Source organism: Haliotis asinina, chromosome 7 (assembly GCF_037392515.1).
Source record: "Haliotis asinina isolate JCU_RB_2024 chromosome 7, JCU_Hal_asi_v2, whole genome shotgun sequence".
NCBI lineage: Eukaryota > Metazoa > Mollusca > Gastropoda > Lepetellida > Haliotidae > Haliotis > Haliotis asinina.
In genome coordinates, this window is record NC_090286.1 from 37,419,346 (window position 1) to 37,446,582 (window position 27,237).

General features: G+C 40.4%; 1 protein-coding gene across 1 annotated transcript; it reads right to left on the bottom strand.

Annotated features, from left to right (window-relative positions):
- Positions 1-26,953, bottom strand: LOC137291616 (amiloride-sensitive sodium channel subunit alpha-like). The gene is made up of 13 exons (XM_067823008.1): positions 26,810-26,953; positions 25,934-26,170; positions 25,354-25,505; positions 24,953-25,033; positions 23,102-23,193; positions 20,314-20,477; positions 20,088-20,177; positions 19,382-19,490; positions 3,844-3,931; positions 2,569-2,626; positions 1,464-1,555; positions 558-633; positions 1-143 (listed from the first exon to the last, which is right to left on the bottom strand). The coding sequence occupies exons 1-13, from the start codon at positions 26,951-26,953 to the stop codon at positions 18-20; spliced, it is 1,509 nt and encodes a 502-aa protein (XP_067679109.1). The 3' UTR covers positions 1-17.
- Positions 26,954-27,237: the final 284 nt, after the last annotated feature.

Genomic DNA, 27,237 nt, shown 5'->3' on the forward strand with positions numbered 1-27,237 from the left:
GGTTCCTGGGTTCCTGGTTACTTTGGACAGAAGCACCAGAAAAACACCTCGAGCAGGATTTCAAGAAACTCGGCAAGGCTGAGAATAGACGCACCAGTCCAGAGACCCATGGTTCCTCCGATATCGGACAGGAAGCGCTCAGTCTGGAACAGAACAGGTATTAAATTACATGCTGTACAATGTGGAAACAAGGATCACATTAAATCTCAGTTGCCTTCGACCGTTCCCAGTCTCTTTCGTTCTGTCTCTCCTGCATCGTCCTCACCCCTCCTCTCTTCTCATTCGTCTTCAACGGAGAACACCCAGTCCTCTCCTCCGTCTTCTCTTTATTCCGTTTCGACATCACTTCCGTCTCCATTCTAGTCCTCTCATCAACCTGCTTTCTCTCTCTCACTCCCTCCCTCCCTCATTCTCTCTCTCTCGCTCCCTCCCCCACCATCTACTCTCTTTCTCTTTCTCTCTGAGGATGTGTTACGTAAATGTCATTCCGTGTTTCGGGTGCAAGCATAAGCTCACAGTTAACATAATGCTAATCAAATCGCCACTTCTGTACTTACATTATAAAACGGTTCTTCCTTTATGCTTTCAAAGTTCAAGCTGTTGAAATATACTTTCAGCTTTAAAAACGATGCTCTGAAAAGTAAAACAACATAAGCATGACAAATTTAATATATTCAGGTTTCAGGTAATCACGTTTAGAATCTTTAGTACGTAGAAAAATCTTTAGTAAGTAGAAAAACAGGAACTGTTGTACTGATGATCACTGGCATGTGTTGACAAACACTCTGTTATTGATAGGGGTGTCACGACACAGTTACCTCAAGATGCGATGCCTATCTCGATACTGAGGCCACGATGCGACATTTTCGACATTTTATGCCTAACAAGCAGCCATTATGTCTGATGTTGAAACCATACTTCACTGAAAACGTTTTAACAAATAATTCAAGTCATTTCTGTTATAGGTAGAGATTAAGAGATTAACTACAGAACAACCCATTTTGTTCTGGGGAGGTGGGGGATCATCAATTTGCACACATGTTCTCGAAGGGGGTACATTGGTTTTGTACACGTACACGTACACGTGTGTGTGTGTGTGTGTGTGTGTGTGTGTGTGTGTTTGTGTGTGTGTGTGTGTGTGTGTTTGTGTGATTCACATTGTACATGCAACTCCATAAAAATCATCATCACCCCCGTAGCCTTAAGTTATGGACGGTCCCTAAAATTACATGAATCTTGTATCGTATCGTGCAAAGTTTGTTGACGATGCACCTGTGCATCGGTGAATTGTGATATCCTTAGTTATTGCCCTCAGGATCAGGAGGCCGGGCGGTACTTTGCAGAGTGGTGTCCCTTCGGTGTGCCAGGAACCTCTTATCAGGTCTGTGTGATTGTGCGTGCGTGCATGCGTATGCGTGTCCTTGAGCTTGATTAATTTCAAATCGACGGACAAAGTTACTCACGTCCTCAGGTCGATATTGGCAAAGTCATAGTCGGAGTAGCTACACTTCGGGCTCATCGCGTCAATCGAACATGCCTTTTCTTCTAACGTACGCTGTTGAATGAAAAGAAGAAACACCGTTCAGTAACGAGCGACTAAATACAGTTACACGCCGCAAATACCCAACAATGTAACTATCCGAAACACCAGTAATGGATTTCGCACGGTGTGCTCGTGTTCGGAATCGAACCAGGGCATTTGGCTTGATAACAGAGTGTTTTAATCACTGATTATCGCCCTGTCCAAGGGAGATAACACGCAGACCACCCGTATGCAGAATTCAGCCGCACTTGTTTTCAGTTTGCAGGTTTGCTGGTGTACTGAGGTTATGCTATAGCCACGATGCTTAGCAATCACCGAAGCGAAATCATGCCCCTGGGTGAGGAATTAGCACTCTGGTTAAGGCGGTCTATCACCGCGTCGAATGCTCTCGTCCGATTGACATGGTAACAATCCGTGAAGCACATTCCTGATGCTCCAGGCCTTAATATTGCTGGTATTTTGAGAAACATTAAACCCCCACTCACTCTCGAGTCTCATGCAGATTATAGCTGGACTGTGCCAGTTGACAAACTCTCACTTCCAGTACTTTAGGAGAGTATAAATCCACCTCACTCCTCAGCTCGCTGACAGTCCCGCTCAAGGGGTGAGTGAGTGAAGGTAGTTACGCCACACTCACCAGTATTCCATCTATGTGTCGGCAGCGTGTAAATAATCCATTCTGGACTCTACAACCCAGTGGTCAACAGCATGAGCATCGATCTACGCAATGACATGTCAACCAAGTCAGCAAGCCTTGCCATCCTATCGCGTTCGTCGCCTCATACGACATGCATGGGTTGGTGAAGATCAATTTTGACTTGAATCTTCACGGTAGGATCGCCGAGGAAGGACTATGTTCCCAGACTCTCGATATGGTTCTAGATTTGCAACCCAGCCCTGCTATACTGAACGTTGCTCAAATATTTGTTCAGCTAACACACACTCTGACACTTGCTTGGCCGTAAGTTCCCTGAGTAAGCAAAGCGTCAAATGTCTGAAGTCTCTGCACACATTAATATACTTACCACGTGTTGAAGAACAGGCCATAGGCGAGATGTAACGCTTGTTTCATATACCTTCTCGCTGGAACAGATACAGTGAGCATTACGATATAATCTTGTACCTCCCAGGTAGTACCGTGAAACGATCCAAAGCGATCTAAGTGATACGACGTTTTCAAATCATTTTCAAGTTATAGGAGTTCAAAGTCAACGTAAAGTTAAGATTGCTTAGTGCATATTGACGCAGGGCCCCGTCTCACAAAGCCAATGTAGCACTAATACCCTGTGATTACACACACTGACTGCCTTAGCACTGTCCTCTGTGCAGAATGATCATGTGACCCAACCATCAAGCTCAGCGCAACATTTGTTATAAAGCTATGTTAAACCCTGGAGTGAATCAGAGAGTATGGTTTTACGCGGTTTTTAGCAATATTCCAGCAATACCACGGCGGGGACACCAGAAATGGTCTTTGTGCCCATATGGGGAATCGAACCCAGGTCTACGCCGTAACTCGGCCTCAACCACTAGGGTGCCCCACGGCCCTTTTAAAGCATGGAAGCGCTGTCGTAATTTTGCGGAAAGGGACCCAGTTCGAGCACCAATAGAAGTCTGAGTGTTGTTTTAAGCCAGCCTCAGCTATCAGCTATATGGTGGCGGTCTGAAAGTACTCGAATGTTTTTTTCAATATAAACGTGTGCACATTTACGTGTGCAATGATCATGAGCCATTTATTACATAGTTGATAAATAATTTGCTAACACATGGATTGTGGTGGAAGTAATTACTTATCTAATAGATATTTTGCCCTTGAATCAAGATGTATTGAATATTTACATTGAAATGTATGCATCTTCAAAACACTCCTATAAAATATATGAAAATGTTATTATAAAATATATCCATATATCTACGTGTTTCGGAGAATGGTTCACGAGAACTACAACGAAACTGGACAAAAACTAATTTAAACGTCCGCATATATCTAGGAATAGTGAGTGACCACTGCATAACCCTGCATCACCAGTTCTGCATATAAGTATGGAATCCTAAAATACATATTGTCGCATTAGCAATAGTGCGACTGCGCGACATTTTGGCCATTCGTAGCATTGTCGCGCTTTGAATAATATTTCTTTATTAATTTAAAGGGCGACAAAACGAAGTAGCGATACTTTTCAAGGTCAAAATACGTTGTCCAAGCTACGATGTGTGAAGGAAGCGAAATGTACGTGCGAATAGATATTGTGTATATCTGGCATCATCACGTTGTACACAATTGTTTAATATATACTTACGAGCATGGACTCCCGCACTTGCAAACATCCAGACCTTTACTGGTGTCATCTATAAACCTGTTGTATACTTGATCTTCACACTTGAACTCTGAAAGAACACATGGGTTATTCTCATCCTAATATGACATACATATATCAACACATTCGTAACAATGACCTTGTCAGGTCATTTTAGTCCTATCAGAAAGGGTTTGTTTTAAAATATTTTGTTCATGAGAAAAAGATCGGATACAAGTTATATAACTTAGAACACTCTCTCCGTAGTATTTACATGATACTATTTACATTATACAAGATGTAAAGACAAGATGGCAAAGAGTAGAACAATTGCAATAATCAAGGAAATCTTGTTAATAGACAAATACATGTTTGCACAATTTTAAATATGTTTGGATTTTTGCATTCAGGTCTGCGTTGCTACATAATAGTAACTCTGAGTTTATATTTACATTGGTAACACTGCGGAAATTAATCATCATGGTAGATCTCTGTTGAGTCTATAACTGACAGTCAAATAGATAATGATAAGAATTTTCACAAACATTTCCACAAGAACAACTTGGGTTATCTATCATACCAGCACGGAATAGATCATAATTCAGTTGACTACACAGGTGACGTAGTTTTGTAGGGATGATATTAGTGATTCTCGGTCCCAAATCAAAGTATTGGCAGCAGTTTTTGTGTTACAACATTAGATTTAAAAGACACGCTACTTCTCACTTCAAGTGGAAATTCATTCCACATTCTAATTGTGGATGGAAAATACGAATTGTACGAAAACTTTAATTGTGAGAAAGGAAGTGAGAGATGATCAGAGTTACGAAGATATAGTTACTTTTAGATGCTACCATCCCAGGAACAAGATCAGTAAGGTACGATGGTGCCACATTATTCTGTATTTTGTGAAAAAGACAAAGTGTCCGCTTTCTTCTACGTTCTGCTAAGGATTCCCAGTCAGTTTCATAACACAGATGTTCATGGTGAGTATATTTGTTTAAACCTGTTACAACAAACCCAAATTTCGGAGAGCGACATTCCATTTTGTAAAGGATTATTGTAACGTGTTATATGTGGGACGGATTACGCTTTCATAGGCTCGGGAAAAATTATTATTATTATTATTTACAGATTAGAATGAAAATGCAGCAGAGAGGGTTCGGGTGATCCTGGCACAGTCAGGCTGGTCAAGCTCATCATCAGCTCAGGGCCCTCGCCCCCTCTACACGCAGCCCAGACAGCGAATGGGACTTCTCCCAGGAAACACTGCCTAGTCGAACCCACCAAGAACTTTCCGGAGAATATGGAGGCTCCCCAACACTGCAGCCTTCTGCATTACCCAGATTGTCAGAAGGGCTGTGCTCCCGGTGGAGAACCCGGGCACTCTCCTCATCTGCGCCAAGAGATCAGGAGGTACCAAACCAAGGGCACCGAGAATAATGGGGAGCCTGACGACAGTGTACTTGGGATGCAAGCGAGACATTTCAAAGGCGAGGTCCGCATATTTATCATGCTTTTCCTGAATCTTGCCAATCACACTGCTGTCAAAAGGGACAAAAAATTCAATGATATAAATAATTTCATTGGCTTTATCAAAAAGGACAAGATCAGGTTTGTTGGCTGGAATTCGTCTCAGGCTGTATATTGGCCTATTCCAGAGAAGTTTAAAAGCATCTTTTTCCAGGACGCCCTGGACATGTTCAGGGTCATACCATGGATGGACCTCGGAGTCAAAGCCACAGGCATGGCGGAGACGATAATAAAAGCAGCGAGCCATGCCATCATTGTCTTTTGAGATATGCAGTTTGTGCCAAGGAAGGGCATCCACTGACAAGGTGTTGGACAGTCTCTGTAAATTCATTGCAAAGACGACATTTCATATTGATATTTTCTTTAAGAATAACATTCTGGCGATTGCGAGTGGGAAGTGACTGGTCCTGAGCAGCAAAAAGGAAGCCCTCAGTTTCACATTTGAGACCAGCCGACTTCATCCAGGCAAAGGAGTCGGTTGGATTGCTGTTCTGTTCCACACACTGCATATACACACGATGCAATGGCTTCTCCGAAAGCTTCTCCACAAAGGACCGACTCTGGGCAGACTTGGTGAAAGACTTCACCTGGTTTACTCCCATCACTGTACCGTCCAGCAGTACATCGCCATCAACAAAATCAACGTCAAATTTCAAATTGTGTCCAACAACCTTGGCACGCTTAAAGTAGCTGTGGAATTCCTTGCTTTCATCATGAATCTTGACGTGCATCACCAGAGGATCATCTGACAAATAAATATGTGCAAAAGTACACAATAAAATTCTGTCATGAAGAGCTTCCACATTAATCAAACCCCGTCCTCCTGAATTGATTGGCATATATAAACGATTAAGAGAGGAACGAGGGTGGTGTGCTCTGTTATCAGACATGATCCTTCTGGTCAGGCGGTCAAGACACTGGATGTCTTGTTTTGTCCAATCCACTACTCCAAAGGAATAGGAGAGGACTGGCACAGCAAAAGTATTGGTGGCTTTGACTTTGTTTCGAGCATTTAGCTCTGAACTCCAGATTTTCTTTAAACAACACGTCACAATTTAATTCTGGACTCACAATAGTCCAGAAACTCTCAGCACTGTGGCCACTCTCTCACAAGGGATTTCGCAAAATTAAACAGGCAGCTGTTATGTATATGTGCTAAGGGTGAAAAAATGAAAAAATTTTTTTTGGAAAACTCAAAATTTAAACTCGCTCGCCCATGGGCGTGCCCATGGGCGAACAGTGGCCAATGGGTAGGCCCATGGGCAGGCCCATGGGCAGGCCCATGGGCGAAAGTGTTTCATTTCATCCAAAATGAATGTTTTGGAGGTTGTAAATCAATGAAAAAATGTTAATAAGTATCATGACACAAATTTCAGCTTGTTGTGACTTGACTCTGCTAACTGACAGCGATTTTAAAAAATCTCGCCCATGGGTGAAAAATATATTGGCCCATGGACGAGAATAATTAATTTCATTGAAACTACAAGTTGTTTTTCCAGGCTGTGCAGTTTTTCAATAAATGAACGTGTATTTATTATTGTCTTGACACGAAATTAAGCTTATTTTGACTTAATTCGGCTAATTAAGAGTGATTTTTCAAAAAGACTCGCCCATGGGCGAAAACCATTTGGCCCATGGGTGAGAATATTTACTTTTACTCAAAATACACCTTTTCCCATGTTTTGGAGGTTGTGAATGGATGAAAGTATGTTCATAAGTATCATGTCACAAAATTCAACTCATTTTGAATTAATTCCGTTAATTTAGAGCTATTTAACAAAATCTCACCCATGGGCGAAAAACATTTTGACCCATGGGCGAGAATATTTCCTTTTACCCCAAACACATCTTTTCCAGTATTTGGAGGATGTAAATGAATGAAAGTACATTTATGAGTATCATGACAGAAATTTCAACTCATTTTGACTTAATTCCTCTAAATGAGAGCAATTTTGAAAACTCTCGCCCATAGGAGAAAGACATTTTGGCCCATGGGCGAGAATATTTGCCTTCACTCAAAATACATCTTTTCCTGTGGTTTGGAGGTGTAAATGAATGAGGATATATATATGAGTATCATGGCACAAAATCCAACTCATTATGACTTAATTCTGCTAAATGAGACCGATTTTCAAAAACATCTCGCCCATGGGCGAAAAACATTGGGCCCATGAGCGAGAATATTTCCTTTTCACTCCAAATACATCTTTTCTAATGTTTTGGATTTTGTAAATGAATGAGGATATATTTGTAAGTATTATGGCACAAAATTCAACTCATTTTGACTTAATTCTGCTAATTTGTAACAAGTACAAGAATCTGGACTTCCACTTAAATTTTCATAGTTTTTTTTATTGTCTTGGAGGTTGTAAATTTATGAATGAAAGTGTGTTTATAAGTATCACGACAAAAAAAATGAAATCATTCCGGTCTTAATTCGACTAATCTCTCTCGTGGACAAAAATATATTCGTTTGCTCGTTTTCTTTATTTTGCAAACATATGGTTTAAAAATAGATGAAATTCTAATGAAAATTCAGTTTAATTTCGTGAGTTTAGTTTTATGTCGCACTCAGCAATATCCCAGCAATATGGCGGCGGCAATCCAGTGACCAACAGTATGACCATCTACCTTCACAATTGGGAACTGATGACATGTGTCAGCAAAAGTCAGCGAGCCTGACCACCCGATCCCGTTAGTCACCTCTTACGACAAGCATAGTCGCCTTTTATGGCAAGCATGGGTTGTTGAAGCCCTGTTCTACTCCAGATCTTCACGGGTCCCGAACACAGAGCTTTACTTCCAGCAACATATACAATACACTTAGAATACTAAGCCTTGAGATTCTTTTGAATTTAGGTATTCTATAAATATACCAAAATTCAACCTATATCTGTGAAGTTGAAGTTATTTGTGAAAGCCCTAAACAAGAGTGACCAAACTCCAGTGACTATGCTGGGACACAATAATAAACGGTGTTGCGAGATCTTTAAACTGTATTGAAATATGTCTTGTCAATTCCACTGACATTCGCCAAATGTACCTACCTAGTAGTTTTAAGTGTACCTACCCAGTTTAGCATGTTTCGTTTTAATAGTGTGGTCTCCATTTTTAGTAATTCCCGTTTGCCCGTCCCGGCTTTTCCTCGTCCGAGGTTTTATGGGGTATTCTCCAATTTGTCAGACCAGAAATTATCTACAACAGGGGTAGGTCACTCGTTTGTTTTCTTTACCATTTGTACTAATTAGTATGCGCCTCCTCATGCTCCAATGCTCACAGTGACCTGATTCGTCTCCATCGCAACTTAGGCTGCACTTAACAGTACTTCAGCCAGTTTACTGTATCAGTCGAAATCTTACAATGAATGAATGAATGAATGAATGAAGAGCAAGAAGTATATGTGAATGAATGAAAGAAATAATAAAAGAAAGAAGTGCATATGTGAATGAATGAAAGAATAAATGATACATGAAGGCCATCCCTTCCAAAACATGCTAAAGAACGCAAAACTATCGTTAGATCACATGTGTTAACATCAGCTTGTTATTGTCTCCCTGGTCAGGCGTAACAATTGTCAGACGGGTTAAAACAACAAACTATCTGGTTGACTGCACAGCTACCTGTTGACGTAGTATACCCACATCACCTACTTTTCCTGCGTAACTTTCATCTACACCACCACCCGTAATATATTGAGCAGAGAGCACAGAAGGCCCTATAGCTGTAACCACTGAACCGTGGCGTCTCTCTGCTTCCAAGTTCCCAAGTGGGGGTGTCCTTTTCTACCTATTCCATTGATCTTTAAAACATCTAACAAGCTCAACGCATGAATTTTTTTACTCAAATGTGATGTTATACATATCATAAGAGTATTTTTTATGTATTATTCAGCTGATAAATTATTATTTCCTGATACATATATGTGCTATATTTTGCTTCGATTCTGTAACTACCCACATTATGACATTGAGACCATTCTGATTTATCGAGTAAAATACGATTGTATAGTTTTGAGTTTCAATCTTGGCATATTTTACCGGTTTGCCACTTTTGCACTCTACCTTTTTAAAGGGGTTTTTTAGTATTCCATCTATTCACTTGGATTTATTAATTTATTTGTTTTTGTTTTGTTTTTTACTGCTAGTGGGCCTGTTAGTCTGCTTTGATAACTGTAAATTTATTCTGACGTTTGACGAGCGGAACATGAAGTGTTGTTATCATGTATGTTATGTAATTATATTATTGGTATGGAGCGGCATTGATATGTATGTTTGTGCTTGACAATCCAGTCCCGATTACTTGAGGAGATTAGTTTAAACTATACATTAACGTATCCATACTATTAATGTGTAATCATTATATCGGGCTATGAGGAATACGTAATGTAATCAAGATTGACTTTGCGTTTACTTTTCTATTTTTTAAATAAATTTTCACTATTTTTGCTACACTCGAACAGATTTACTTTGGCTTCCGTGATTGTGGTTCCTAAGTATTTTAGAAATTATGTTGTTGAGACAACTGGAACTGCTGATCTGCAATCTTTCAAAATTCATTTTCACGAGATATATTCTCACTTTTTACCAGTTCTCAGAATGAACATATATCGCTGTTTACACAAAGGTATCTTCCCGTAAAATAAGTAGGACGAAACGTGAAGCATAGCAGCTTTACTGAAGCCATAACTGAAGTTGTTAAAATGATCCTGAAAACTGTCATTTTCAACATTCACTTTGCAAGCAATTTTACCAAGAAACTAAATAACTCATTACTACTGGAAGGAGTGAACTGAAAGCCCATTTTATTAACCGAAGTCACTGATTGAACTCGCTAACATCGATTCACTTACATTCTGGTACACGTGTCTTATTTCGTTTCCTGAGGACACACATTTTACTTTTTTTTATAGAAAATCCGTATAATCCGTAATCTAATCCCATAAAACAACACCGTTGTGACTACACCAAACGATTTTGACCTCGACCCAAAACAAAGGTTTAACTTACAGGACTACCTGTAAGATATCCCTTTCTTGATAACGAGTTTAACAGCTACGCCGAAATGCTGCTTACCTTATAAGAAGTTGTATATCCATAGAACTTTCGTATTTTTTTCCAAATGATCATGACCTGAACAGATATTACTTTGTCAGAGACTTCATGAGTGATTTTCAAGTTCTAATCCACACACTGAATTCCACTTTTTCATCATTTTGACTTTTATCTCAGTTTGTTGAGTATCTCAGCATAACTCGCAAAGACAATGGAAAATGAGCGGAACGATGACGCTTTCTGTTTCTTCCACGTTCACTTACGTAATTTCCGCAAAGCGCCTACGACAATTTGCACCGAAAAAGTCATGTCTCGTCCGCTGGTCTTGTTTATTGGAGTATAACAACTGCCGCTTTCAAGTGTATTTTACTTGTCATATACAAAATTCATCCATGGATCACATTAGGTCATTAGGAGACACCAGCTTTAAAATGAACAGGTGTTCGTGAGTGTATATGGATGAAAAAGACTGATTGCGCAAGACGCGCAGCCAAATATCTCACATTCAAAGGAAATCTCGAATTGATTGTTCTATAAGGCGTCGAGCTGACCGGTTGGTTTTGGTGTTGTGTATAAACCTCCTTTGCAAGAACTTTGTCAAGCATACCTGCTTTGTCCTTTTGCAAGACCTGCACATATTAGTCTTTGAAAGACATTGACATTTATGTGCAGGTGCTCTGGAAAACCTTGTCCGGCACGATATTCCTTCCAATTTAGTTATTGTGTGCATGCTGCATTTCAATTTTGGAAATGTGCTTAAAACATATTTTGATTCTCAAAGAATGTGGTTCGTTTAGCAAGCAAAATATTGCTTTGATTAACACTTCACCAGTACTATACAATATTACAGAATACACAAAACCGGATACACAAAAACGACAAATTATAGCATTGTGATTAGGGGTATATGGGGTTATAGGAGTCCCTTTTTATTCACCGAGACAAGTCCTACACGCCCTGGTGGGGTGTGGATTCGGGGAGGGGGTAACGGAGGAGATGACCAAGACACACGTACTCCATACGCTATCATGGTCTTCCTTACTGCTTGAAGATCGACCTTTTCTCACTGTGGTCTATGATGACTTCGGTGAACGGAAAAGAACTTATTCACTGTGAAAACCAGAAAATAGTTGATCCGTCCACGATTTTATCATAAAACACAAAGCTTGATTTTTAAATTTTTTAACAGGAAACTAATTAACTTGTCAAAAACCTTCTCACAAATGTTCAGTGTTTCTACAAAGAGCTAGTCAGACAAAACAAACCATAATTCTATTTTTCATGTTTACTTATATGATAGATGTATTTGGTGTAATGATATGTATGCATATGTTATTATATGATAGTTCATATGGATGACGACACATGCTTCATTTATATTTTGTATTATATGCTGTATGGGTGAGGTACTGTAAAGCTTGTTCACCAGTCCCTATCAGAGTTACAAAACACACAAAAATACAACAACATGGAGATGTGTGGAGAAAATAGAGACATATGGAGAACAGCAATGTCATAACTGAACAGAAATCATTCCCTCTATTGGTGAAGGCCGTGTGGGATTAGTTAAACAAAGAAATCTAGTCGACCATGCCTCCTAATCCTCTTACTCCTTAAGCAAACGACTTGAATTGAAATTTTTGTAAATTCGATGTTTCGGGTATTACGTAAGGAGGTAATCAGGTGTCAACACTATGGCGTTCGACGCTCCGGACATGAAGGAAAACCAAATACGTTATAAAGTACAGTAATGTGGTCACTATGAGCGAGGCAGACAGTCTGATGAGCACAGCTCATTACGGAAATCTCTTGTCTTTGGAGCTGCTCGTTGAGACGCTGAAGCCTTCTGTCAAGTTCTTCTTTATTCTTTATTGTGGCCACTGTCTCACAATATGCAGTGTACATTGCTCACAGACCCTCGATTCACGATGACGCCAACTTTCTCGACTACTGTTCGTGCGACAACTATCATTCAGGAATTGGTTCCGCAGCTCATTCTTTCACCGAAGTCTTTCTGTATGTGTTTTAGCTCGTTAATTAGCGTAGAGACGAGTCTTCTGCTATTCTCGGGCATTCTCGGGCACAAGTTCTCCAAGGTAGTCGACGCTCCGGGTGTCATTAGAACAGTGTTGACCACTGTCACACTCCACTGCTTTTCGACAGTCATGTTGTGTATTTGATAAAACAATCGACAATCCGGGTGTGAACCAAAAGAGGATACCACCATTCTCATCGGTGGATGAAATGGGATAAAGAAAACCCGCATACTCTTCATCACATTGCTACACCGTATTTACCATAACGAATGTTTAAATATCACTTTATGTAAAAAGAGCATCAAAACAAGCTGAAACCATGTATTAAATTAACATGGTACTAACTATAGTCGATTCGAACCACTGCTTTACAGTTCACGGACTGGATGCAGGCTTTTCCCACGTGGCGGGGTAAAACTTAATGATCTATTCTCCCTCGCAAGGCCACGTGAACCAATCAGAAATGGACATTCTTAAATGGGGTAGGAGAAATGTGCCCCGTACGTTCTTATGAACCTTGATCTTTCAGGTACATTTCATGAGTTGTGTACAAATAATGGTCTAGAATAATGTTTCAAACACTTTAATACGTATTGATGCAGGGGCTCCATATATGTTCTTGTTTACGTCCCGCTCGTCAAACGTCAGAATAAATTTACAGGTATCAAAGCAGACTCACTCGCTGGGCCACTTGCAATAAAAAAAACCCCAAGCAAAGCAAAAACAGGTAAATCAGTTAATTTAAACCAATAGATGGAATACTAAAAACCACCTAAATATTAGTATGCACGCCCCATTTAAAAAGATAGAGCGCTAAAGTGGCAAGATTCAAACTCAAAACTATTCAATCGTATTTTACTCGATAAATCAAAATGGTCTCAATGTCATAATGTGGGTAGTTACAGAATCAAACCAAAATATTTTACATGTTTATGTACGATTTATTTAGCAAAGCCAGAAAAATCCCCGACAAACACGGCCACTTCTCCTCAATACGTGGGTTTGTGAGGGTACTCCCTGCAAAGCTCACTCCCATTAGTTAACAAGGCGTCCTCCCATTTTATGTATTTTTTACTCGATAGGTACGGAAAATTAATTAGGCGATGTGGGTATGTCATGACTGGTTGATTTCTCAGGATTAGGTGAATTGGGTATGGCAGAGTCGATATACTATGATCATAGGGGATTTAGCAACCATGTTGGAGTGAAGGAATGACAAAACTCTGCGATAGATTAATGAGTGTCTTTTTTAAGCATTATGAAAATGGGAATGGTAAATTAACACAAAATGCCCTAGACCTGTCCAGCGTGTCAAACATATATATATATATATATCATAGAATAATAATTTATCAACTGAATAATACATAAAAATACTCTTATGATTATGTATAACATCACATTTTAATATAAAGATGCATGCGTTGAGCTTGTTAGATGTTTTAAGATTAATGGAAGAGGTAGAGAAGGACACCCCCACTTGGGAACTTGGGAGCAGAGAGACGCCACGGTTCAGTGGCTACAGCTGTAGGGCCGTCTGTGCTCTCTGCTCAATATATTAAGGGTGGTGATGTAGATGAAGGTTACGCAGGAAAAGTAGGTGATGTGGGTATACTACGTCAACTGGTAGCTGTGCAGTCAACCAGATAGTTTGTTGTTTTAACCTGTCTGACAATTGTTACGCCTGACCAGGGAGACAATAACAAGCTGATGTTAACACATGTGATCTAACGATAGTTTTGCGTTCTTTAGCATGTTTTGGAAGGGATGGCCTTCATGTATCATTTATTCTTTCATTCATTCACATATACTTCTTGCTCTTCATTCATTCATTCATTCATTCATTGTAAGATTTCGACTGATACAGTAAACTGGCTGAAGTACTGTTAAATGCAGCCTAAGTTGCGATGGAGACGAATCAGGTCACTGTGTGCATTGGAGCATGAGGAGGCGCATACTAATTAGTACAAATGGTAAAGAAAACAAACGAGTGACCTACCCCTGTTGTAGATAATTTCTGGTCTGACAAATAGGAGAATACCTCATAAAACCTCGGACGAGGAAAAGCCGGGACGGGCAAACGGGAATTACTAAAAATGGAGACCACACTATTAAAACGAAACATGCTAAACTGGGTAGGTACACTTAAAACTACTAGGTAGGTACATTTGGTGAATGTCAGTGGAATTGGCAAGACATATTTCAATACAGTTTAAAGATCTCACAACACCGTTTATTATTGTGTCCCAGCATAGTCACTGGAGTTTGGTCACTCTTGTTTAGGGTTTTCACAAATAACTTCAACTTCATAGATATAGGTTGAATTTTGGTATATTTATAGAATACCTAAATTCAAAAGAATCTCAAGGCTTAGTATTCTAAGTGTACTGTATATGTTGCTGGAAGTAAAGGGCTTAAACAACCCATGCTTGCCATAAAAGGCGACTATGCTTGTCGTAAGAGGCGACTAACGGGATCGGGTGGTCAGGCTCACCGACTTGGTTGACACATGTCATCAGTTCCCAATTGTGCAGGTCGATGCTCATGCTGTTGATCACTGGATTGTCTGATCCAAACTCGATTATCTACAAACCGCCGCCATATTGCTGGGATATTACTGAGTGCAACATAAAACTAAACTCACGAAATTAAACTGAATTGTCATAAGAATTTCATCTATTTTTAAGCCGCATGTTTGCAAAATAAAGAAAACGAGCAAACGAATATATTTTCGTCCACGAGAGAGATTAGTCGAATTAGGACCGGAATGATTTCATTTTTTTTGTCGTGATAATTATAAACACACTTTCATTCATATATTTACAACCTCCAAGACAATAAAAAAAGCTATGAAAATTTAAGTGGAAGTCCAGATTCTTGTACTTGTTACAAATTAGCAGAATTAAGTCAAAATGAGTTGGATTTTGTGCCATGATACATATAAATATATCCTCATTCATTTACAAAATCCAAAACACAGGAAAAGATGTATTTTGAGTAAAAGTGATTATTCTAGCATATTTTAAAAAATCTTCCTGAATTCGCAAAATTAAGTCAAAATCAGTTGAATTTGTGTCATGATACTCATAATGGCACTTTCATTCATTTACAAAATCCAAAACATTAGAAAAGATGTATTTGGAGTGAAAAGGAAAGATTTTCGCTCATGGGCCCAATGTTTTTCGCCCATGGGCGAGATGTTTTTGAAAATCGGTCTCAATTAGCAGAATTAAGTCATAATGAGTTGGATTTTGTGCCATGATACTCATATATATATCCTCATTCATTTACACCTCCAAACCACAGGAAAAGATGTATTTTGAGTGAAGGCAAATATTCTCGCCCATGGGCCAAAATGTCTTTCTCCCATGGGCGAGAGTTTTCAAAATTGCTCTCATTTAGAGGAATTAAGTCAAAATGAGTTGAAATTTCTGTCATGATACTCATAAAAGTACTTTCATTCATTTACATCCTCCAAATATTGAAAAAGATGTGTTTGGGGTAAAAGGAAATATTCTCGCCCATGGGTCAAAATGTTTTTCGCCCATGGGTGAGATTTTGTTAAATAGCTCTAAATTAACGGAATTAACGGAGTTGAATTTCGTGACATGATACTTATGAACATACTTTCATCCATTCACAACCTCCAAAACATGGGAAAAGGTGTATTTTGAGTAAAAGTAAATATTCTCACCCATGGGCCAAATGGTTTTCGCCCATGGGCGAGTCTTTTTGAAAAATCACTCTTAATTAGCCGAATTAAGTCAAAATAAGCTTAATTTCGTGTCAAGACAATAATAAATACACGTTCATTTATTGAAAAACTGCACAGCCTGGAAAAACAACTTGTAGTTTCAATGAAATTAATTATTCTCGTCCATGGGCCAATATATTTTTCACCCATGGGCGAGATTTTTTAAAATCGCTGTCAGTTAGCAGAATCAAGTCACAACAAACTGAAATTTGTGTCATACTGATACTTATTAACGTTTTTTCATTCATTTACAACCTCCAAAACATTTATTCTGGATGAAATGAAACACTTTCGCCCATGGGCCTACCCATTGGCCACTGTTCGCCCATGGGCGTGCCCATGGGCGAGCGAGTTTAAATTTTGAGTTTTCGAAAAAATTTTTTTTCATTTTTTCATCCTTAGCACACATACATAACAGCTGCCTGTTTAATTTTGCGAAATCGCTTGTGCGAGAGTGGCCACAGTGCTGAGAGTTTCTGGACTTTTGTGAGTCCAGAATTAAATTGTGACGTGTTAAACGAGATTTATACTCGGCCCGAAGTTTATCTTGAATCAGGGCATTCTGGAGCTTGTCTCGAACTTGCATTCCAAGATAGGTGTAGGCCTGATCTTCCACAAGATGCTCAATAACTCCTCCCCCTTGTAACTTGACCGATCCATCATTAGTTACCTTGCCACGTTTCAAATGAAGAGTATTACATTTGTCGAGTCCAAACGTCATGCCTATATCATTAGAGACGGACTCGACAAGGAGAACCTGTTCTGTCAAATTGGTCTCTCCCTTGGCAAGGAGCTCGATGTCATCCATGTAGAGGAGATGAGTAAGAGGTGTTGGGGATCTGTGCTGAGGAGGTCCGGGATGATAGCCCTCCTCCCTGTTGAGCAGAAAACTCAAAGGATTCAGAGACAGACAAAAAAGCAAAGGACTAAAGGAGTCCCCCTGGAAAATTCCCCTTCTAATTGGAATAGATTCCGAAGTCTGCACCTGCCCTTGTGAGTACATCTCAAGTTGAGTCGACCAGCAACTCATTAAAGACTTGAGTAAATCAAGTAATCGCTCAGGGAGGTCAATACACTGAAGAGACTTCAGAATCCATTCGTGAGGGACAGAGTCGTATGCCTTTTTGTAGTCTATCCAGCACATGGAGAGGTTGCGGTGATAGGTTTTAGCCTCTTCCAAAATCATTTTCTGTACAAGAAGTTGATCCTTGCACCCCCAACATCCCTTTCTCGCCCCCTTCTGCTCCCTGTAAATTATCTCATTGGAAGAGCAGTAACATGACACGAGGTTTGTCAAACACCCTGTGAATAATTTATGTTGAGTATTTAGACATGTGATAGGGCGGAAGTTTTTGGGATCAGTCAAGTCTCCTGTTTTGGGAAGGAGTATTGTGCGACCTTTGCAGAACCACGGAGGAACATCACTTGTATCCACAAGAGAATTGAAACAGTGAAGGAGTGGTGCTTGGACACAGGGAAACAGTTTCCAGTACCGGTTTCGAATGCCATCAGGCCCTGGAGCTGTATTAGATTTGGACTTTTTAATGACACCTTTAAGGCAATCTGGTGAGATGTAACACACAAACGACCTAGTTACTTTCTCATGCATTGCATGGTCATAATCACTGACCCATGGTGCCTCCAGTATTATTATTATTATTATTATTATTATTATTATTATAGGAAAAAGAATCTGCAGCTAATTGTTTGAAGAACGTTAGCACATTGCTGACGATCTCTCGACACTGAGATGTCAAACACCGACCTCGTCTCGGCTGTTCAGACATGTTAACAATCACCTGACAAAGGCGCACCCCTTCACAATAATAGACCCAACCAGTTGTGGCACGGTCGCGCAATGCATTAGTATTCACTTGATCAGGTCAAACTAAACAACCTGTAAATCAATATTTTATGCATAAAGTGTCCATGAAGATCCGGTTTAGAATTGATCTTCAGTCATCCATGCATGCCGCAAGAAGCGACTAACGCTGTGGTTAGGCCCGCTGATTTGGCTGACATGTCATAGCGTAGATCGACGCTCATGCTGTTGATCACAGGGTTGTCTGGTCCACATGGGATTATTTCCACACTGCCGCCGCATAGATGGAATATTGTTGAGTGTGTTGAGTATAACTAAACTCACTCACTCACACATCATTGTATCCCTTTGGGTAGATCGATACGCATGCTGTCCATCACTAGATTCTCTTTTCCACAGAACGCAGCCATGTAGCTGGAATATTGCTGAGTGTGACGTTAGACAACAACCAAACCAAACACGTCTTGAGTATTATCAATAACAGGCATGAATGTAATGTTGTAGGAGTCGATTAATGGGACCGATTAGTTGACACATATCATCGTATCCTGGGATTGGGAAAGGCAGGGGCCATTTTAATGAAAAATGGCCAATTACAATTTTGAAGTTTACTATCGATTCAAGGGCAGTGACCCATTCTGAATTCAGAAAATGGTTAATAATCCTGAAAATGGCCCATTGCCAAAGTTCTCTTTCCTAATCCCTGCGTTTTATGGCTGGCTTGCCCGCTGTAAACTAGGACGATGACATAGTTCTGTCCAGAAGAAACGTTTGCGTATCGCGAAGGGGTTCCAGTTTTCCCGCAGCATACGGAAATTACCGAGGTTTTGCGAATGATCACTTTTTTCCTGAACCCTCGCACCATGAAAGAACTGTATTCAAACAGAGGTTATGTGGGAATATATGAGTTGAGTACCTTCTGTGGGAAGAGAATTAGTATTTACGTGTTTATTTCAGAAAATGATTCCAACGTCTTTATATACTGCAATAGCCGGATTTGTATGTATACAGATATCGATAGTCGACTTGTTCCACTTCCAGCCATCTCCCATCTTCGCACCTATGAGCTGGGTTTGGATAATGCAGAACACATCCTGCCTCCTTCCCTCCCAGATCAAACTACCTACCGTGATGGCGATTAGAAGGTTGACTGAAGAGTTGTCCCTTTTCACTCACCACTTTTAGAAATATTCAAACAATATCACAACGGCGGACGCCAGAAATGGGTTTCATACATTGTAGGGGACATGTGGGGAGTTGAACCCGGACAGAGGTGAGCGAACGCTTTAGCCACAAGGCCACCCCTCTGCTCCTTTCCGTCATCAACCTTCCCATGTTTTCTCACCTGCATCGGTGTTGCAGATCTTGATTGAGTTCTGAATTGTCGCTTCCGCTTCTGGTTGGCACTTGCATGTTTCTATCACAAAGTTGCGTAGACAAAACTCCCGACATGCCTGAAATATCAGCATATATCGGACGGGTTTGTAAACCGAAATGTAAATGAGAAAGTGAGTATGGCCTGCGCCGCTGTTAGCAATATCCCAGCAATATTCCAGCAATATCACAGCGGGGGACACCAGAAATTGGTTTCACACAATGTACCCATGTGGGGATTCGAACCAGGGTCTTCGGCGTGACGAGCGAACGCTTTAACCACTAAGCCACCCACCGTCCCCGTATCTGTCAGAATCGTAAACTAGTATTACTGTTGTCAGGCAACTACTTGTATATCTCAGCGTTCAACCTGTTGCTTTTGCATGTAACACGAATTGTGTTGTACTTAATTAAAAGTATTCTACAAGGAAATAATACTTTTATTTATATTCAAATGCATGTTTCTCATTTACAGCAAGGGTTAATCGGGGCTATGGGATAGCCTTGTGGTTAAAATTACAATGCCTAACGTCCCCCGCTCTAATTTTGTTGGAAGTATTGCTAAAACGAAATTCACTCACGCAGGGCTAGCGCAGGTGAAAATACTCACTCACCTGTAAAGCCTCTGGATTGATATAATTATTGATGTATTTTTCACTCTAAAACCGGAGACTCACCCGCTCTGAATAAGCCACGCCGAACTTTCTTTTGAATTCTGCGCTGTTATTACAGGATCCATGTAGGCCTCCAAGTCGGTCGATCTTTACCTGTGATTTGAAGTAAATACGTTTTCAGTAAGAAAGTAATGTGTACGATTTCAACTTTGATGACGAAAGGTGGAAGGAGTGGGCGGTCTGAGGATAGATAATGACGAACCAGAAGTGAGAGAAGACTACGAATTACCAGTTTCATCGCAATGCTTGTTTCAGAACCCGCTGACACCGTGAAGCCTTCAGACCCCGGAAAGGGACGTGTCCCGTTGTCGTGTATCACCACCCTCAGGCCGTACCCAGTCTTGAAAGTGTCGATAAAATCTTCGGACTCCAAATTGATGACCATGGATAACCCTTGGAGGAATATGGCATGTGAGACATGGATTTGATTAGATCATATGTTGTACTACTACTACTACTACTACTACTGCTGCTGCTGCTGCTACCACCACTACTACTGCTGCTGCTGCTACTGCTGCTGCTGCTGCTGCTGCTGCTACTACTACTACTGCTACTACTACTACCGGTGCTACTGCTAATAATGCTACTACTACTACTACTACTACTACTACTACTGCTGCTGCTGCTGCTGCTGCTGCTGCTGCTACTGCTACTACTACTACTACTGCTGCTACTACTACTGCTACTACTACTACTACTACTGCTGCTGCTGCTGCTACTACTACTACTACTACTGCTGCTACTACTACTACTACTGCTGCTGCTGCTGCTGCTATTACTACTACTACTGCTACTACTACTACTGCTGCTGCTGCTGCTACTACTACTGCTGCTATTACTACTACTACTGCTGCTGCTACTACTACTACTACTACTGCTGCTACTACTACTGCTACTACTACTACTACTACTACTACTGCTGCTGCTGCTGCTGCTGCTATTACTACTACTACTGCTACTACTACTACTACTACTACTGCTGCTGCTGCTGCTACTACTACTGCTGCTATTACTACTACTACTGCTGCTGCTACTACTACTACTACTGCTGCTACTACTACTGCTATTACTACTACTACTACTACTACTACTGCTGCTGCTGCTGCTACTGCTGTTACTACTACTGCTACTACCACTGCTGCTACTACTACTGCTGCTGCTGCTACTGCTACTACTACTATTACTACTGCTGCTGCTACTACTACTACTACTCCTGCTATTACTACTACTACTACTGCTACTACTACTACTGCTGCTGCTACTACTGCTGTTACTACTACTACTACTGCTGCCGCTGCTACTGCTACTACTACTACTGCTGCTGCTGCTACTACTACTACTACTGCTGCTGCTACTGCTACTACTGCTATTACTACTACTGCTGCTGCTGCTACTACTACTGCTGCTGCTGCTACTACTACTACTACTGCTGCTGCTACTGCTACTACTGCTATTACTACTACTGCTGCTGCTGCTACTACTACTACTACTGCTGCTGCTACTGCTACTACTGTTATTACTACTACTACTACTACTACTGCTACTACTACTACTACTGCTGCTACTACTACTACTACGACGACGACGAGGAGGACTACTGCAGATACAACTTGTATTTGTACTACGTTAAGACGTTGCTGTGCCCTGGGAATTTGTTGCAGATGCGTGCTGGTTTGTAAATCAATAGTGACTTTCTATGGAAGAAGTTCTATGATTAGTGTACATGTTCTTGCATGTACAAGATAGGTATCATAGCATAGGTATTGTGTCACAATATTTTAGGTACCGTCTGTCACAGTATTACAGGTACAGAGAGACATATCATTATCAGACGATAAATGCAAACAATGAATCGTTCAGTGACATTTAGTATTAATCAATGCACTCTGCAACGTATAGGGCAAACATTTACAGTCGACTGATATTGTTTTATTTACATGATTACTTAATAGAATTGACCTGATGCAAACTTACAAACACATCTAATGGCCGTAACAATCCGTGTGGGTAAAAAACGAACACGGCAAGTGATGAAAACATGACCAACACAATAAACTTTCACTTTCATGGAGACGGAGGCAATTATGTGTAATAACATTCAATATTATTAGTAAATACGGTGGAGGTATAGAATCGGACAGAAAAAAACAATCGAGTGTGTAACTTTGGTAATGTTGCCATTTAATGTGTAGTTCGTGTTTTTCGTACAGAATCGTTGTGAATCCGATAATGACTTTTTTGAGCTGTGCACACATTTCAACTTTGCCTGACCGATTTTAACAATCAAACAGGAAACATCCCCCCATGTGATGTTTCCTGTTTGATTACCATTACGGCTGTAGACATTGTTAAAGTGTAAGTGTAAATTGTTAAAGTATCAACCAGTGCATGGATCAGACTCCTGGGCCATTAGTACACTACTAACATAACGTTCTGTTTAACAAAAGAAAGGAAGAAGCGAAGAAGGCATAGAACCGAAACTGTCTGCTTAAAGCATGATAACATGGTTGTACCAATTTTAGTGCATAGATCATGGATTTAAAAGTAGTACGTGTTGCTGAGTCTCGCTACCAGTTTCAAACATTAACATTCCGTATCATAACCAGGTTTCGCTTCATTCTCATCATTCGTCGCCAATCGCCCCTTTCCGTACCCTCGCTTGTCCCGGAATGACACGAGTTGGTCACGAATGCATTCTCATATCTCCTCCACCCTTAAGTCACTGCAGTGGTTGATAATCCGCTGGGGGCTTTAAGATCCTTTCATTAATTTCAGTTTTGAAGATGTTTGGCACATGTGCTAGAAAATGAGGGACATGAATGATTGACGTCTAAAGTCTGTGATATTCTTGCTCTGTTAATGATCGACACTGAACCTGAAGAATGGTGGATAGTCTAGTTTTTAAAACGTTCTTTCGTGACACCGAAATCCTGGGTAATCCCCACTTTGGTGTCTCTGCCGTGATATGCTGGAATATTGATAAATGCGGCGTACAAGTAGAGTCACTCATTGTTTACCTGATTCAGGGCCGCTCTTCGTAGCTTTGAGTCCCTTGTTTTTAAGTGTATAGCAGTTTCCAAGATCTTTGGACAGAAACTCCGTAAAGTTGCTGGAAAGTGAAACATTGGACATAATCCTAAAGACCAAAATAACTTGATTCCATTTTTATGTTACGTATATTAATTGTATTAATTTGACATATGATGAAGTTTATTTATAGAACACGAATAAGCTGAAATATTAACAACCTGACCGGAAGAGCGCATTGCAGCACAAGTAATTACATGAAAGGAAAATATTCTGGACAAACCTATATGATAAGGCTGAATTTGATATTATTTGCGAATACAGTTTTGTATATAATTGGTTTGACTGTTGGCATGTGTAACAACAGAATGACATTAAGTGACTTTCTATTTTTTGTAACATCTGTATCTGTTTGGATTCACTGTATTCTGCCTGTTGTAGGTCCATAGATTCCACAATCAGTGATGTGTGCTTTTTGCTCACGTTATGTTTCTTCAAACGTTTACCCGTGACGATCCGGGTTAGAATTGGTCTTATAACAAATGATTGTCGTAAGACGTGACTAAGGGGATCGGGTAGTCAGACTCGCTTACAGACTATGTTGACACATGTCATCGTGTCCCAATTCTACAGAATGATGCGTATGATGAGTCCAGACTCGATTATTTACAGCCCGTCATCTTATAGCTGGAATATTGCTCAGGTTGGCTTTAGACAACAAATCAACCAACCAATCTGCAAAGCACGTGGAATGAGTAACTTGCATCCCCCGGAAAGCCACATGATCATAATGGATCTGAGATCAAATATTACCACTTTAGAAATTCTCAGACAATCTATCTATAATCCAGCTGCAGTCTTGTCTCATTTCCACCCAAGTGTAAACTGACGCAGATCACAGTCATTGAAACATGCACATCGTACAAGATAAGCCCAGATACTATCATGTCAATACACATTTCAGTGCATAACACGTTTAAACTGCAAATAAAAGCAAAACAACCCTTTTAACACTCACGGAAATCAAAAACAAGATTCGATTGTAAAATTGTGACTAAATAATGAACACACGCTTGTTTCAGCAGTGTAATACGATGTTTGTAAACAACCGGGTCTGGACCAGACAATCGAGTGATTGTCACTATGCTATACGATGACAGAGCATGTGTTTACGAATCACCATGAAATAGTGATGGCACCAGATTGTCGCGGCAAGGTGAGCGTTTCCTGCCCCACCCGTCATAAAAATATAGAAAGCCCTTTTCATTAACGCTGTTTCACAAAATTCATTTGAAATATCAGCTTTCGGCGGGGTAGTTTTACGTATCTAGTACTGCTCCATGGTTTCTATCCTAGTGAGTATAAAAACTGATTCGAGCTGTATATATACAGTTGTATGATTCCGAAGGAAAAACAAAGCGCGTTTGAGCAGATTCATCTGGTCGATGAGTTGTCACAAGTGACTTCTTATTCGCGTGTTGCACAAGTGTTTAACATGTAGCACAGATGTACGACAGGGATACCCGTAATAATTAGCAGTAAGAGAGTTCACATATATATGAAGTATGCATTCTTTCAGCAAATACATATCAGTTATGAAATACATGTCTTTTGGTAAAAAGGAATGTATCTGGTATGCTATACGCGCTCGCACGCTCGCACACACGCACACGCACACGCACACGTGTGCATACACATGAAGCAAAAAGCAATCGTTAATTATACTAAAGATACAACTACTGCATATCAGCTGACACAAATTGTATGATGTCAATTCTGCGCACATAGACTCAGCATGTTCTTTCTCTATTCTCTTACACCTAACACCAGTCTGTGTTTACCTGGCGCTGCATTTCCGTCCATTGATAGAACACTCAAGTAGCATATTCTCAAGGTCATGGCCAACGCCGTGTCGGACTTCGCTACAAATGAGCACATGATGAAAAGTGAGCAAATACGCTGAGGAATATACAATCTGTTAAATTCACACATTCTGTCAGCACGTATGATAATGTTATTTATGACCATGGAATAGTTTAACTCTAAACAACTTGTACAAATCAGTACAGTAGAAGTATACAGGGTCTCATTTCTCATATCAACATACGAGTACCACTGTGTTTAAACATATATACTTAATTTAGTTTTTCTCATTTGCAATGGCTTTGGCTTGTGGTATGATCGAGAAATGGAATATCTCCATTTTATTGGTAGAAATAAATCTCATGAATATTTGCCTTACTCGGTCTCTCCTCCCAGATAGTCGGCGATCAGCTGCTTCCTGACATAGGCATCGTCCAGCATGCTCGTCTCTTCCTCGTAACACCCGTCCTCGTCACACACGTACTCCGTGAAGAAAGTCAGATCCGGTGTATCGGTTTCGTTCACACAATCCTTCCGAAAATCGAAATAATTATATCAGTAATATTATCTTGAACTCATTTAAGGCAGGATACGTGTTTGAATTAAATATTGTCACTGAAAAGTCATCGTACACATTTTTGGAATACACTCTTTGGGTAGAAAGAAAATTAACTCCACTTAAGTCAGTTTGGGAGGTACATTATAAAATTTATCTTATACACTGAAAGTCATCTTTTTGGGGAAACGTTGAGAATAATCTTATGCAGTGGGCAAAATTGCCTCTGACCCGCTAGGCGGTGGCTCGTAAAAATGCAGACGGGCTAGTAAATCTCCACCGTCACTGGCCCGATTGGCTGAATATTGCTGAGTTCGGCGTAAAACTAAACTCACTCACACACTCTTGTTTCTACCCGCATCATTAGAAAGAGGTCTGTAAGGCAAGACAAGAGCAGTAGTACCTCACTCTGGTAATTAGACGGTATTTGTAAGAGCTTCTGTATACCACAGTCTAACGCGTGAGCCCTAGATAACATGATCGGGTTCATGTTGCAGAGTGTGACGGTGGGGAACGGAAGAGACGTGAAGCCAAGTTTCACCGAAGTCTTGACGGGGTAGCTGTAGAAGGTTGTGAAGAGTTCGACAAGCTGAGCGATCATCACCCCGGTAGCGGCCAGGAAGAACATCGACCACATCACCTGGAAACAGGCATTTCAAATGAGGAGATTCGGTCTGGTTATTCCAGGTCCGTGTCAACAATATGTGGATCTGTGCAGCCTGTAAATAATTAAGTCTTATCATTCAGTTTCATCATCTATGCGTACGGAGAACACGTGAAGATCGTTAGAATTGATCTTCAGTAACCAATGCATGTCGTAAGAGGCGACTAACGAGATCGGGTGGATAGGCTCGCAGGCTTGGTTAACACATGCCATCATATCCCTTGTAGGTATACCGATGCTCATGCTATTGATCTCTGGATTCTCTGGTCCAGACTGAGATTGTTTACAGACTGCAGCCAAATCAAACATTTTCTGAGTTTCATCAATAATAGGTATGAGTGTAGTGTCTCATTATTTGGATAAATACTTCCGATGTTTGTCGTAAGAGCAATTTAAAGTTCGGTCAGATTGTCATAGTGGCACTTATGGATATTAGTTTTATGGGCACTTCTTGAAAAACTTTCCCCTGCTATGATTTGGGTGATTTGGTGATGTCTTGCTCTCTTACAAAATGGTTACAAGTCATCACCGACCGACATTATAACCAGGACTCTGAAAACCTGTGTGTACCTTGCATAAATCCTGAAGGTAAAGGCATCCCCAATCCAGTCTTACCTTGAATACAAGTCGTGGCGACGCCCATATCTTGGGTATACCCATAAACGAGGTACTTTCAGCAAAGTACGTGAAGAACGTGACGCAGTTACCATGTGACTTTTCTTTATCTTTGTCATCATCGTTTATGGGTCGTACTTGCATCTTCTGAAAGAAAGACAGTATCAGTGCTGACAGTAATGTGGGTATAATTTCTTTTGTCATGGTAGAGTGTGTGAGTGAGTTTACTTTTACGCCGCTTTTTATCAATATTCCATCAATACCACGGGGAACACAAGGAATGGGCATTACACACTGTACCCATGTGGGGAATCGAAACCGTGTCCTCGGTGTGACGAGCGAACGCTTTAACCGCTTGGCTACCCCACCGCGCGTACCATGGAAGAAGTTACAATATCATGAATGATGGTTTATCATGATTATTGAAG

What these genes read in the sequence shown, in the direction of transcription:
- LOC137291616 (XM_067823008.1), bottom strand. Translation starts at nt 26,953, where the DNA reads ATGCAAGTACGACCCATAAACGATGATGACAAAGATAAAGAAAAGTCA. An exon ending in GGCCTGTTCTTCAACACGTG is followed by an intron (nt 1,556 to 2,568) that starts GTAAGTATATTA and finishes TTCATTCAACAG; the next exon opens with CGTACGTTAGAAGAAAAGGC. An exon ending in AGGAAGAACCGTTTTATAAT is followed by an intron (nt 144 to 557) that starts GTAAGTACAGAA and finishes GTTCTGTTCCAG; the next exon opens with ACTGAGCGCTTCCTGTCCGA.